The 15,075-nt window shown below is 34.7% G+C and overlaps 2 protein-coding genes and 1 long non-coding RNA gene across 3 annotated transcripts; 2 read left to right on the forward strand and 1 right to left on the reverse strand.

Annotated features, from left to right (window-relative positions):
* Positions 1-495: 495 nt before the first annotated feature.
* On the reverse strand, positions 496-2,117 carry LOC108855539 (probable aspartyl protease At4g16563). The gene has a single exon (XM_018629386.2). It carries the CDS (start codon positions 2,026-2,028, stop codon positions 613-615), a length of 1,416 nt encoding a protein of 471 aa, XP_018484888.2. The 5' UTR covers positions 2,029-2,117; the 3' UTR covers positions 496-612.
* A 3,376-nt stretch (positions 2,118-5,493) lies between these two features.
* On the forward strand, positions 5,494-6,253 carry LOC108852422 (uncharacterized). The gene has a single exon (XM_018625928.2). The coding sequence runs from the start codon at positions 5,539-5,541 to the stop codon at positions 5,920-5,922; it is 384 nt and encodes a 127-aa protein (XP_018481430.1). The 5' UTR covers positions 5,494-5,538; the 3' UTR covers positions 5,923-6,253.
* Positions 6,254-6,847: 594 nt separating this feature from the next.
* Positions 6,848-8,538, forward strand: LOC130510870 (uncharacterized). The gene is made up of 3 exons (XR_008944658.1): positions 6,848-7,072; positions 7,247-7,556; positions 7,645-8,538. It is a non-coding gene; the product is annotated as an uncharacterized LOC130510870 (long non-coding RNA).
* The last annotated feature ends 6,537 nt before the right edge of the window (positions 8,539-15,075 follow it).

Below are 15,075 nucleotides of genomic sequence, written 5' to 3' on the forward strand. Positions count from 1 at the left end.
CTATGAATATGTCCCAAACTACACGATCCTATTATTCAAACTCTACTGAAAATATTAGTTCTATTCTACTATTGCTTACTTTTGGTACACATGGATATGTACTGTACTTGCATGTTTGTTTCACATCAAAAACCATTAAAAACTTTTAAAATTTGACGAAAAAAATATTTTAAAATAATACTATAACTAGTGGAATATGTATAGTGTCGATTTCAATATTTTTGTCGATGGACATCGACGTGGTGTCACTGCGTTAGCATCCATTTTCTATTGTTTTAGATAATTGCATACAGCCTTACTTCACATGATACTGTCCGGGCGTCCACAATTTCAGCATCCAATTATTACAAAATAAATTGAAATTATATTTACTACTTTTAATATTTTTATAATTACATAAAAGTTTTGCCAGCTAAGCTTTTATAATCTGGTAAAATAATATTTTTAATTATGAAAAATATGTAAACGTTTTGAAGGCCAGTTTTCAAAAAAAAATATGTAAACGTATCAATCATAAAACATATTTATAAACAGTTAACAACTCTTTTTTATTTAGGAAAGAAATTAAATCATCATTGTGAAAGTTAAATTTCCAAATCTACCCCTGGAAACTCACTGGACACACTTCTTCTTCGCGAACCCAAACCTGTCATTCTCCAAATCGTATTCCACGTGATAGTTCTGTTGCTGAAAACTCCCGAGAATAATCGCCGGCCCACTCCTTCCACCGGTGGAACTCACGGTGTTATCGGACACAACCGTTAAACAGACGTTATCAACGCTTCCGACAAGCGTAAAATAATTAGACAATGGCAGCTCCATTTTAGCTCCACCTTTGAACTCGAAGATCAACTCGGGCACCGTAACTGATCCCTTGCCGGAGATATTGAAACACGGACCAAGTCCCGTGATCTTCTCCAACTCCTTTTCTCTGCTGTAGCTCGACATCTGCGCCGCGAACTCTTGAGCAACGAGCTCGAAAACGGGTCGATCCATGAAAGTGAATGTGGATCCGGAATCGACGATGGTTCCTCCGTTTCCGTCGGGCCCCGGCGCGAGGAACTTGTAAGGGATCTTCACGCGCTTGCTCCCGACGTAGATTCGCCTGAGGTTGAGGTAGTAGTACTCGAGAAACGCTGCGTTGGAGACATTTGGGTTGCTTCGAAACGGCGTGTAGCTGAGACCCGGAGTTTTCGACCCGGAATCATGACCCGACCCGGTATCGAGATCCAGATCGGTGCTGACGTCGGTATCGTCGAACCGGCGGGAGACCAAGCAATGCGAGAACCTCTTGAGTTTCATCTGCACGGGGAGAGACTCGGGTCCGCGTCCGAACCCGGCGATACCAGCGGGTTGTCGGGTCGAGATAATGGAGCAACCGACGACGAAATCGGGTACGGTTAGATCCGGGAAATCGAGCTTTTCTGATAGTAAAATCCCAGCCGTTGATCCTAATCCGTATTGGAGAATGTACGGTGGGCAAGCGACGGTGCAGTTTTGGGTATTCGGGTCACATCCTCTGCATTTAACGTTGGGTCCGAACAGAAGCTGGCATTTCGGATTCTGACACCCGATGACCCGCGACGAGGCGGAGTTCTTGGGGACGAATCTTGGGATCCGGGTCGGGTCTAACCCGGAAAAATCGCAGCCGGTGCAGAGATACCGTGAGGTGCAAGGGAACCAGACAAGACTGCTTCCGGTATCGAACACGAAAGGGATTGTCTGCGACGGTGTGCCGAAGCTGAGCGAGACGGAGTATCCGCCGTAGCTTTTGGCGGAAAGAGGTGATTTCACGACGGCGGCGGATGCAGAGGGGGCGGAGAGAGCGTTTTCGTCGGGTTTGATGGAGCTGGGTTGTTTGAGCTGTTGGGCTCTTGCGATGGAGGAGTCGGCGAGACGGCGGAGAGAGAGGTAAGGATCGTTGCTGGGTAGTTGGTCTGTGTGGTGGGAGAGAGGAGAGAGGGGTAGTTTGATGGCGGAGGCGACGGAGAGTAAGATAAGGAAGAAGAGGAGAGGAGGAGAAGACATTGTGTTTGTGTTGCGCTGTTTTCACTTGGTGGCTTATGGGTTTATGTAAGAAGAAGACAAGTAGTGGAAAGTGGAGAATCATGTTCGATCATTGTGACTTTCTTCTTTCTTATATAAAAGTTTATAATAATTTATATTAAAAAAAATAAGTATAAAATGTGTTCATCCTCAAGGAAACTTTACCACTACAAGTAAACTATACGTGGAAATGTATTTTTGTATGTCTGACATGAAACATTACAAGATAGAATAAAACCAGCTAATATTTGTATTTATTATTGAAACATGCCAATTTGAACCGAATGTGTGTGAAATGGATTTACTTTGTATCAATAATTATTCTATATACGTATACAAATACTGAAACCCATACAGAATATTCACCATTTTGATTAATTGGTTTGATGGTTGGCCATGTGAGGCTCAAGACTCAAGTGGCTAAACCCATTTACAAATCATGTGATTCATTAATGCACATCTTCGACTGTCAATTCTCACGTTGTTTTAATTGGACAACTGTTAGAAGGAGTGAATTTGTCTCTACCCAAATTCATATTGGATTTCATAAGGAATTGTTTTTAATCTTTATAACCAATTACACTAATCATGTAAACTGAACAAAGCACTACCCTGTGTTTTTCATTGATCCATAAAGGTTTGTACATGTCCTATTTTTTATATTTAAAATTTGCGTTTAAATTGATACGAATTTGAATAGATTATTAATCACTACATGAGCCTCTATGGACGTTAGGAATCAATTGACCAAACCAGGCACGTTGAGTATAGGTGTGAGTAATCGACCACATGTATATTTGCTGACCCTTAAAAAGTCTGTGACCTGCATTAACCAGAATATATATACACAGACTTGCATTAACCAGAATATATATATATATATATATATATATATATATATATATATATATATATTTGCACAAAAGTCTTAAATAAATATTGAATTTAGTAAAATATTAAATTCAAAAGAATTTTACATAATTTTGAACATGAAAGAGTATTAGAGCCCTAAGTATGTGTAGTTTTATTTAAATACACATGCATATTATATTTAATGTAGTTTTATATTAAAATTGGTATGCTAATAAGATTATTTTGCTTTGATACTATCTATTTTTAGTAAGCAAATTTTGATCCTTGAGTTTGGGATTTGAATTTTGACTAGATCCGCAACTAATATTTTTGTCATAATTAATATAATTCCACATTTTGTAACTAATTTGACCTCTTCAAAGTAAAATCGGAAATTATTAGGCTCACTTAAAATACTTGGAAATTCATTTGATTATTGAAATAGTTGAGAAATTTTGTAATCACAGTGGATAAGTTAAAGAGATTATTTACCCCTTTTCACACTTTCTATAATTACAAAAAGTAACTGATTACATATTCATATATGGTCACATGCATATTTAGATACTGTCAAGATAATCCTATAAATATTCCTAACTTGCTTTCGAAAAAGAGGGCTTTCACCGCTTGCTTTTTACGATAAAACTAGACAAACATGTAACTTGTGTATGATCAAACCAGAAGATTAACGCATGTAATGTTGTATTCACTTTTAGTAACGGATTCCAAGTGTTATTTCACTAAATATGATTCATCCTATTGAAAATGTAAAATAGTCGAAACAGGAAGACTAGTGAATTGTCACGGGAAAAATCAAATGCAGCGGACAAAAACAAAATATAATAACAACAAAAATTCCTGAGAAACGACTATTAATGTTATTTGTCTATGAAAATTAGGAAGCACGTGAATTAACCAAGGTACATGGTATGAGTCGTGGGACCAGCGGTGGTCGACGCTGAATCACAGGGCGACGTCACTTCGACGTTTGAGTGAATATGAATTGTACCTTCGTTTATAAGAAACGATTCAAGTGCTATGACGTATATAGATGATTAAATTAATATAACAATGTGTCATTTGAAGTGGATTTCATTATTAGATGGTGGAACTTTTTGCTTTCATCTGCTGATCACACCCGTAATAAGAAAATGAATGGTACCAATATGGACCATATCGAAACTTTAATGTCTGTATAACAAAAGTATGGGGCTTAATTGCGCCATTACTAATATATGTCCACTCAGTTGAACTAGTATGAACTATGGGCCTTAGGTGAGAGATGGCCATTGGCCGGACCCGGGTTTGACCGCAAACATGTGATACAATCGTATGGGGCCTATAATTTATATCAAATTTTAAAGCCTACTTTTTTCATTGTTGCAATGGTCATCTGTTTATATCAGTGTTCTAAAAAAGCGGTCCACGGTCTAGGCGGCCTCCTAGGCGGCGCTTAGGCGCGAGGCGTTCCAGAACCGTGGCGATTACTTTTTAAATCGCCTAAATAATTACAATATTGTAATAATAAATAATATATAATTTATTATTCATAAACTATAATAATTAATATATTTTAATATATATTCTTATGATAATATTTTTATCATATATAAATAATAATTTTTCCTATTATTAAGTATAAAATATTACATATATTTCATATATTGCTATAATTTATAAACGCCTAAACCGTTTAACTAATAATCTAGGTATTCACTTAGTCGTTCTAGGCGCTACGCGTTAGGTCGCCGCCCGCTTAGCGCCTAGCACTTTCTTGAACACTGGTTTATATCATTTCATATATCAGAGTCACATTGTAAAGTTTTATAATCTATTTTCTCTTTAGACCAAGTTAAAGTAGTTTAATTCTACAACAAATGTTCTAGATAATCTTAAAGAAAGTTAGAGAAATGTTAAAAAAATTGATTGCGCCTGAATTTCTTTTATTGTTTTCGAAATTGTTAACTGCACGGCAAAACGGGGAAACAACACGTGATGTGCCAGCATCTTCGTTGTAATAAACGAGTAGGTGTTTATCTATATAGTCTCGAATGTCGAACGCAGATTAAGAATTGTAATGGTAGGAAAAAAAAGAATTATAATGGTAGGGTGACAAGATTGACAAAGTGATAACGAAATGAAAAGCGAAGGATATGGATACCAATGAAACATAATTCATGTGAAGTGGGCTAAAGCCGTTCCTACATTTCCCTTTTCTTGAGATTTTTCCTTTGACTTTTATTCAACTCATTTCCGTGAAACAATGTTCTGTCAATCGTCGACGTTTAGTCATAATTCTTGTAGTGGAATGAATTAGCTAGACATTCCATTGCTAGTGACATGTATTTCAAACATAAACAAAGTTACAGTAATACACTTTTATACCAAATTAAGAATGGTTGTTATTTTGCTTTGAAAATAAAGTAGTCGAGTTTGGAGCGTAAGCGCCCATCTTTATATATTTATACTTCTAACAACAGAAAACAAGGTCCCAATACTAATATCATATAAACACGCTTTACTATATAGTCCTTATTTGACTTTTAATATGAAGAAAAGTAACGAGATGGTCACTATATTAATATATATACACAAACATGTTAATTAGCTCCCATCAACATCCAGAACTCAAACCCTAAAATGGAGGCTGATGATTTAACGAAACTCTCTCTTCTCCAACGCAGAAACGGAGCCGTTTCACAAACCCTAGACTTGGAGCTCCTCTCTGTCAACAAATCTTCTAATGATCTTCTTCTACGTTACACTTCCCTCAGAGACATCCTCCCTTCCACCACAGCCACCGCTGATTCCTCTGCCGTCTCTGTACCGGCTCCCGTCATCTCGATCCGCAACCGCCTTGTAAAGCAAGCCGCTTGCTCCTACCTACAACCTGCTACTCCAACCCCTTCCTCTAACTCTTCGTTTCTCCGCCGTGTCTCTTCTTCTTTCTTCCGCCTCCTCTCAGCCGTATTCGGTTCCCTCCTCCGCCTCTTTCCATCACCTCGAAGAATATTCAGAGCTTAGTGATATAATTAAGCAGAGAGACTTGACAAACTATTCCGACATCATCTCTCTGTTTTTCTTTTTTTGTTCCACAATATTTTTTTTTCTTTTATTTCAAACAAATCGTGAATGTTTTTGATGTTCATGTAATACATGTCAGTTTGAGCCCTGGAACTTGCGGGCCTGGCTTGGCGCGAGTCTCCATGAGGATGTTTACTCAGTTATCTTCGCCTGTTCTTGTAGGCAATGGTGCCAAAGACTAGTCAAACGAAAACCGCCTTGCAATTTTGATTTTAATTGGATATTTAATCACTGTTATGTAATTTTTAGATATATAAACATTGTTATGTCACTTTGGATGGATGAATGATCAGGCGATCCAAAAAGGTGGAGGTGTTTGAAACATGTTCTAGTAAAAACAAAAAACAATCAATGTGAAAAAAGTAAGAGAAAAGAAAATTGTTTACATATAAATCTTGTACAAGATACGTCAAACCTAATTGTAGTTTTATAGGAGTATAATACAAGAAAAAAAATTGTTTACATATATTCGGTATTGCTCGTTTTACTGCTTATCTAGCCTAACCATGAGAAACTTACACAAAAATAGAGAATATCATTAACCTTAATAACTTTCTAACATGAATAAGTTCCATATGAGAATACACTGACTGTGCCACTCACATGTATCCGTATCACAGTATAAGTACAAAACCTCTTTCGCATAGAAACCATTAACACTTGGTTTCTGACACTTTAATAGTTTAGTGCATATTGTAATCTATACTATTAAAACTGAAGGGCCTTTTTTGAGGTCCCCTTCTTTTTGTACTTATTTACTATTTTATGCCACTGAATTATTTATAAAGTATGGTTTTAATATTAAATGATTATCAATTTTAATGATTTGAAAAAATCCGAATCAACGTAATTATAGCAACTGTAACGTATCTCTACCCGAAGTTTTCGAGCCGGAAAAAGCTTTCTCGGGTGATGGCTATTAGGGCTTTTCTTTTATGATCTTAATTCAAGAGTCATACGTTTGAGAACGATGCTATCGACATTGTTTTCTTTTATAAATCGATCAACGGAATTAACATCAAGAATCAAAAACGACTGTTTCTAAGAAAGGTCTTCTCTTTGTGGAATTGAGGATGAAAGCGATGAAAAGGTTAGTTGATTTTGATCTGAGGGCATCTTATTATGGATTAATGTATTGTTAAAGATGTGCCATAGAACCACCAAGGAAGTTTTATTGTTTGATATTATGGATCCAGAAAGGTTTTGATTGAATTTTCAAACCTTAATTTACATTTTGACTGTTGTTTATTGTTTCATTATGCAGAGATTGGGGATTTGATCTTCACAGGATTTGGTTATACCTGAATGTCTGGAAAAGGGTTTCGGAATAACTCATCCGCCACCACTTCCGCAGTTTCGAAACAGAGTTCTTCGCACTCTGTCATTTCCACGACACAAGCTCAAGTAATGAACAAAATGGCTGCTCCTCCTTTGTCTCTTGATTTTTTTTTCAGCGTAGATCTTTAGGTAAAGATGAAGCAACATTACCTATGCTGAAAGTACTTCATTGGGATAAAGTCAGGGCTCACAGCACCGGACTATGGTCTATTATATGCTTAATAAATCTCTTTCGAGTAAGTTTACAACTTGCTTTGGCCTTAGACACAATTAACTAAAGCTTTTTAGAATGTATGATTATGTATTTGTCTTGTGGATACACAGATTGGAGGAAGAGATGATCGAGTCGCTATTTGGATACACAATGCAAATCTCCACAAAGAACGAAGAAGGGAAGTGCAACCATCACCAGGAAAACACTTTCTTGAACCTAAAAGATTTCAGAACTTTACTATTTTCTTGAAAGCCCTTAACGCAAGAAGCGATTAAATTTGCTCTGCTTTGGGAAAAAGTAAGCCAGGATCAGCTCGAATCGTTGTGGATCTCATCTGATTGTAAACCGTTCTTTTGTTTCAGGGGAAGGGTTGTGTTTACAGCAACTATAAGTATTTGTGAAGATGATGCCGTCTAAATAAAGAAGAAGAGTTGAAGCTGTGTAGCTACTAAGGAGTATTAGATGAACTTGGCTCTGCTGAGAAATTTCTCAGAGTGCTTGTGGGAGTACCATTTGCATTTCAAAGATCTGAAATAATGCTTTACCGAGAGACGTTTGAAGATGAAGTGGTTCATCTCAAAAACTCCTTCTCAATGCTTAAGGTGATTAATACAGAAATTACTTAATTAGGAAGGTTGCAAGGAGCTTAAGTCAAACAGGTTATTCCTGAAGCTTTTAGAAGCTGTCTTTAAAACTTGGAACAAGATAAATTTTGTAGGGTGATATAAAAATATAAAATTTGTGTGAATTAAATTAGTGTTCCAGTTGAAAAATATGTTTGATTAAAATCACATATTATAATAGAAAATAATGATGACTTAGAATGTTAGTCCACGTCTGAGCAATGTTTTAAAACCAGATCCGAATGTTTTAAAACCAGATCTAGATGCTGAATCAGATGACCTTTCGGGTCATCGGATCGATCGCGGATGAACCTCAAATTAATAAAATAATTAATTTTATTATATATAATAATATATTAGCTACAAAATAAAAACATAGAACTAAACTAAGTATTTTCAAATATTTTTATAAACATAAAATAATAATTTAGATATGTATATATTTTATGTTTAACAAATATTTAACTTTAGCTTCTATATTTTATTTTTATTTAACATACAAAATATTAAAAATACTTTTTTTTTAACGTCTGAGTCGATTATTATCGATTAATTATGTTATTACAATGGTGAGAATATTACAAAGACGATTTTACAGCCGACAATTCTACCACCCTGTGAGAATACCCGCCTGACTGCACCACTCTGAGCCGTCCTATGAGATCCATGTTCGATGGTACACCATGCACCAAGCTGAAGATCTCATGTAACCTGTTTCTCCATAATCTGCATAATGTGGTATTTTCTGGGGTTTGAACCTCAGACCTCCGGATGTAGAAGCAATTGAACCCTTAGTCAAACCACTGGACCAAGGGGGCTTCCATAAAAATACTTTAGTTTATTCAATTTTTTTTGTAACAAGTTAAGATTTATGACATCTAACAAAAATATCAAAACTTAGTTTACATTTTGACTGTTTTTATTGTTTCATTATGCGGAGATTGGGGATTTGATCTTCACAGGATTTGGTTATACCTGAATATCTGGAAAAGGGTTTCGAATTTAAAAATTCATAATAATTGCAAGTTTAAAGTGATAAATTAAATTTCAAATACAAAATATACCAAAAGTAAAATATCATTAATAAATTGTCAATAACAAAACTGAAAAACATAAATTTTTAATTAGAAATTATACAAAATATATTTTAAAAACATAATTCAAAAACAAAAGCTTTCTATTGGTTTAACTAATGTTTCAACCAGTAACTGGGTTTCCGGTTTTAGTGGTTTTTAGCGGATTTTATTGGGTTTTTAAATTTTGGTTTTTTTTTAGAAAATTCGAACCGGATTTATATTGGTCGCTGGGTTTACCAGTCCAACCCCGGAACTGGATCGGGGTTTAATGAGTAATGATGATTATTCCATGCAATAACTATTTTAGAATTGATGATATAATATGTTAGCCCAAGTCTAAGTAAAATATGTTTGACTAGAATCACATATTATAGCAATTAAGAATTTATATAAAACTATACCAAAGATCTTTGTTGCTTTTACTAGGGTTGGAAAAAAATCCAAATAAAAAAAAACTAACTGAATTTGATCCAAAAAGTAGAATTGTATCCAATCGAAATTAATTAAATATTTGAATGAATTAAAAATTTAGTATTTATAGAACCAAAATTTAATCAAACAAAAATATTTTGGGTATCTAAATTAAATTTTATATGTATATATATATATATATATATCAATTTTTAGGTTTAATTTATAAAAATATCTAAAATTTGAGCTGTTTTGAAATTTTCCAAAATATTAAAAATATATAAATAGTCAAAAATAAATATCAAAAATAAATAATAATATTCAAAACATCAAAAATATTTGAAATATGTATTGATTCTATATCTAAATTTTCAAGTTAAACCAATTTATGTATTAAACTTACATGCAATATATTAGTTTTTAGATTTTGAGAAATTTAAAGTGTATGAATTTTAAGTTTTTTAAAAAGATTTAAACGGGTTATCAAAACGCGAACCAAGCCTACAAAGATTCAAACTCAATTCAAACTGAATTTCCGAATGAAACTGAAATCTTTAACCAATATAAACTCAAACAAAACCAGAATTAGTACCAAATGCCCACTCTTTGTTTTTAAATCAAAATAGTTAAATAAGAAATTATCCCGCGCTTTGAAAAAAACGATCTCATTCCCGGGAGGTCACCCATATATATATGTTGGATCAAACCAAATTTATTAACAATAATCGATCTCAACCCGGATACTCATGCCTAAACACACTTATGAAAAAATCAAACAAAAACATAATTTTAAAACAAAACGATTGTCCCGCCCTCTAAAGGGCGGGTCAAAATCTAGTATTCTGTTATATTAAGTTTGGAATACATTGGACTCTTCTTTCCTGCTCTGGTGCACAATCAAAATCACATTTCTCTCTTCCCTATCATTGAAATATATAAGTTTTTAATTTTAAAAAAGATTGTTAAATTAGTTTTCTTTTATGTTTGGTTGTTGGTTTTTAAGGTTTGAATTTGAATTGTAGATATTTATAGATGTTTGTTTTAAGATATATATATATATTTTTGGGATTTAATAAATTTAGGATTTTGATGTTTGATGTAAGATTTGGATGTTTAATTTTAGGATAAGTTAGTTTAGTTCTTTTTTGTGTTGGTAAAATGTTCAAAAATGGTTTTCATATTTAAAACATAATTTTGAATTTAAAGTAAATAAGCTATTTAAAAAATCAAAAATTGTATCATAATTTAACAAATTTACATACGTTTTGATAAATGTTCTCAGTTTACAGAAAATGTTTTTCCATACTTCATATTTAGAAATAATTTTATCATAAATAATATTGTACAGACATTTGATTCTTATAAATTTGCAAGACATTTTATCATCTAAAACGATTTTCAATTTTTATTTTTAAATATTTTTATATTATATATATTTTATAATTTTCAGTTTAGAATTTTTAATTTATGATTTCCTGTTTTAGTTTGTTAGATAAAGGTTATAGTACTTTTAATAAAAACAATTCTTATAATTTATGTATATTATTGTTATATTTTTTAAGAAAAATCTTGTTTTATTTATTTTAAAAACTGAAAACTTTTTTATTTTTATTGTTAATTTTTATAAATTTCTGACAAATAATATTCCCCGAAAATATTTTTTGGGAACTCGTACATAATTTTCCTGATGGAACATATTCGTTGGGACTTTATCGGAAACATTTCTAAGGGATTGATAAAAAAATTCCAATGATCAACAGTCACCAAAAATCTGTGATTAATTTTCGATAAATTTCCAAAAAAAAAATATTTTTCCGATAAAATAGACCCGACATCTTTACTGTTATTAAAAAAGTCTCTCTCTCTAGATCACAACTCTCTGCCTTCTCACTACTCAACCACCGTGAGCACTGTCTCCGGCCGGCGGTTTTGGCTCCCATAGCCACCGCCGATCCGGCACTTCTAGGTTTTTCTTCTTTTTCTGTTCTGCATGTTGTTATCGGCGGGAAGGGACTCTCGGGTCCAATTTTCTTCTGCTTCCCTCAACTCTGGGATGAAGAAGCGCTCCCTGCTCTCTCATCGCCGGCTGTTTAGATTCCGGCCTCGCATCTCCCACTCGATGGATGGCTGGCGCCTGACTCTGGGACCGTGCCGTCTTCTCTTCGACGGTGATCGCCGGCTTCGTCTCCTTGGAAGTGCTCGCACTGTAAGTAGGTCCGATGTGGTGTTTGGTGGCCAAGCGTGGAGGAGATTTCGATTCCATGAATCGATGGACGTTCTCTAAGCGTTGGCGTGTGATAAAGAATCTGAATTCCTTTACTTCTAACGTTTGTTGTTGGAAGTGGTGTTCGGTGTTCGTGTGAATTTCCCGGTGGTGATTCCGGGGGGCAATTGTCTCGTATGGTTTCAGTGACGACTTTCGCAAGGATTTGAAGACGGTGGGACGGTTCCGGTGTCGACTCGGGCGCAGGCCTTGGCGGTGATTTCCGGTCATCGGAGATGGGGGCTCTGCTTCCTCGACACGCGTCCTCCCTTGGTGCCGTGTTGCAACACGTGGAGCGGCGACTGGAGTGTCGGTTTTATTGGGCCTCGTAGTTATGATGGCCCTTTGGGCTTGTATTTTGTTTTTGGGCTCCGTTTTTTGGGTTTGATTGTATTCGTTTTTTGGCCTTTGAGCTTTAATAATAGTATCAGACGGCAAAAAAAAGAAAAAAAAAAGACCCGACAATACGTTTTCGTTGGAAATACATCATAATGATGATTTTTCGACAGAGTTCTGACGAAAAGTTCTGTCAGGAGTGAAATGTTTTCCTGCAGTATATCAATCTTTTATTATAATTTCATTATCCACATTATTGATATATAAGAACATACCATCTCTGAAAGAGAACAATATAATTTATATCTACTAACACCATAAAAACAACTTTATTGGTAAATATCTCAAAGCAAATATTTCAACCACTTAATGTTACTATTTTGATATAATTTGTTTATATGATTAAATTTTAAATTTTATAAAGATTTAAAGCCTGGACAGATGTCGTGAGAAGTTCGAGTGGAGTTTTCATTGGTTTTCAAATGATAATCTCATCTTATTATTTTCTTATTTTTCCAGCTTCTATTTATTAAAATGGTGAGAGATTCACTTATTCTCAATGAAGAACTTAAGTGGAGAACCTAAGTGAGATATTCATTCAGCCCGAATCTTAGTCAGAGTTAATATGATGAACATACCTAGATCAAATAGAACTGAAGAAAGATTTCCAACATGAAATTTCGTAAAGGGAGGTGCAAGAGTTGTTACCCGCACTTGATAAGATAATCCAAATGATTGATTATGTGTGTAATAGAGTAGACATAATCTAGAATGTTTCAGGAGTTGAGGTAAGTAAATACCTTTACCAAATACTTATAATTTTCAGATGTTACCTTCTCTTATGGTTTTACACGATTTTTTTAAAAAACCGACAATTCACATCTAATGATAGAAGAAGTGCACCAAATGCTAAAAATGAAAAAGCGATATATGATGAAACAAATTTTAAAACACATAGTCTAGCCAAAGAGAATATTTTTGGGTAAATAAAATTACATAGAAAATCATACAAGATGAAGACAAACACACTGATGGCGTTCAATAAACATTTCTTCTTAGTATATTGCTTATTCATCTTATTATTTCTTGTCTTCATCGTCTCGTTTATCCTCTTCTCCAATTCTTTATTATCCAGTCTAAATCTGAAGATTTGATGATGAAGGAGAAAGGAGAAAGAAAAAAGAAGGAAGGAAGGAAGGAAAAAGAAGAAGCATGGAGGGCTGGGAATAAAAGATTTACTTGTCTGGAACAAAATGTGCACTTTAAAACTAATTTGGTTGCTATTCTTTCAGGGAGGATCGGTGTGGGTTGCTTGGTTTAAAATTACTGTTCTATCCGATAACTTAAGCAATTTTTGGACTATCAAGCCTAGCCCTAGGTTCTCCTGGCTAACCAATAAGATAATTAAGATGAGGGATGTAATGTTTACCTGGATTCAGATGAAGATTGGTAATGGAAGGCACGGTATGTTTGGACAGACAACTGGTTCCCACATGGGAGAATTTTCGACTTCATTCTACAAGGACGAAACACCAGACTGGGCATAAGAAGGGATGCGACTTTGGCTTCCTTGCATAATAATGGAAACTGGCTTCTGCCTCCTGCTAGATCAGACAATCAAGTAACTGTCATAGCCTTTCTGTTATCACTAAATTTCACTGATGAAGATGATCATTATGAATGGGTGATCGATGGAAAGCGAAGTGAAACCTACTCTACAGGGCTAGTTTATCAGAAACTGAAGGGAGATCAAGACATTTTACCTTGGACTAAAGCGGTGTGGATCAAAGGAGGAATCCCGAAACATAGTTTCTTTGTCTGGCTAGTCACACTTAATCGGTGCCCCACTCGTGGCAGGCTTCGTTCGTGGGGACTGCAAACTGATGCTTCTTGCTTGCTTTGTGCTGGATCAGATGAAAGCAGAGATCACATTTACTTCCTCTGCCCTTATGCGTTTGAAATATGGTTGGTTTTAGCTACTTGATTTGCGATGATTCTCCAAAGAACTTGGATTGGCAGCTTGAATCAGATGTCTATGCTAACTGAAGATAGAACTACGAGAAGGCTGCTGCTTCTATCTTGGCAAGCAGTGATTTACTGGGTCTGGATGGAGAGGAATTCTCGGCTTCATCGTAATTCCACGCGCTCTTCGACAACTCTGCTTCGTTTCATAGACCGGCAAATAAAAGAAAAACTTTTGAGCTATCGAGACTGTAACCCCGCCTTGGCATCTACTCTCCTTCAAGGTTGGTTCTCTGCATGTGATCGGCACCCCAACCCACTCTCCAGAAACTGATCGTCTTCCAACGCACTTGACAATTCTCTAATTTCTGGGTTTTTGCTCTCTTCTTTAAAATGAGTTTTTTAATTATAACTGGGCCTTGCTCTAACACTAAAACCCAATGGATTATGTATTTTCTATTCCTGCATTTTAATTTAAATGAAAGCCTTTTCAAAAAAAAAGTAAAAATAAGAAAAGGGGAAAGGACTATACTATTTTGATAAATATATTAGTATTTTAAACATATTAGTAAATTATTGCTTTGTATATACATTAAAATCAGATATACTATTCTATTTAATATGATTTGTATATAGTATAGTATAATTTTTTTTTTAATGAATATTAAATTTTATTCAATCAAAAAATCCCTTTGGTTACATTTACAAATGCTTCATAAGTAATAAATTCTTCTATACATTTTCAAAAAAATATACTCTTCTATATGCTTGAGACTGGTCTTGTGGAAAACCAGAATCTCAGCCCCTTCTCCATACGTGCATCCCCCATTCTCTGAATCGAAACAAAGCTGTTCCTGATATTTTTTTTTC

Source organism: Raphanus sativus, chromosome 4, assembly GCF_000801105.2.
Source record: "Raphanus sativus cultivar WK10039 chromosome 4, ASM80110v3, whole genome shotgun sequence".
NCBI classification, from domain to species: domain Eukaryota; kingdom Viridiplantae; phylum Streptophyta; class Magnoliopsida; order Brassicales; family Brassicaceae; genus Raphanus; species Raphanus sativus.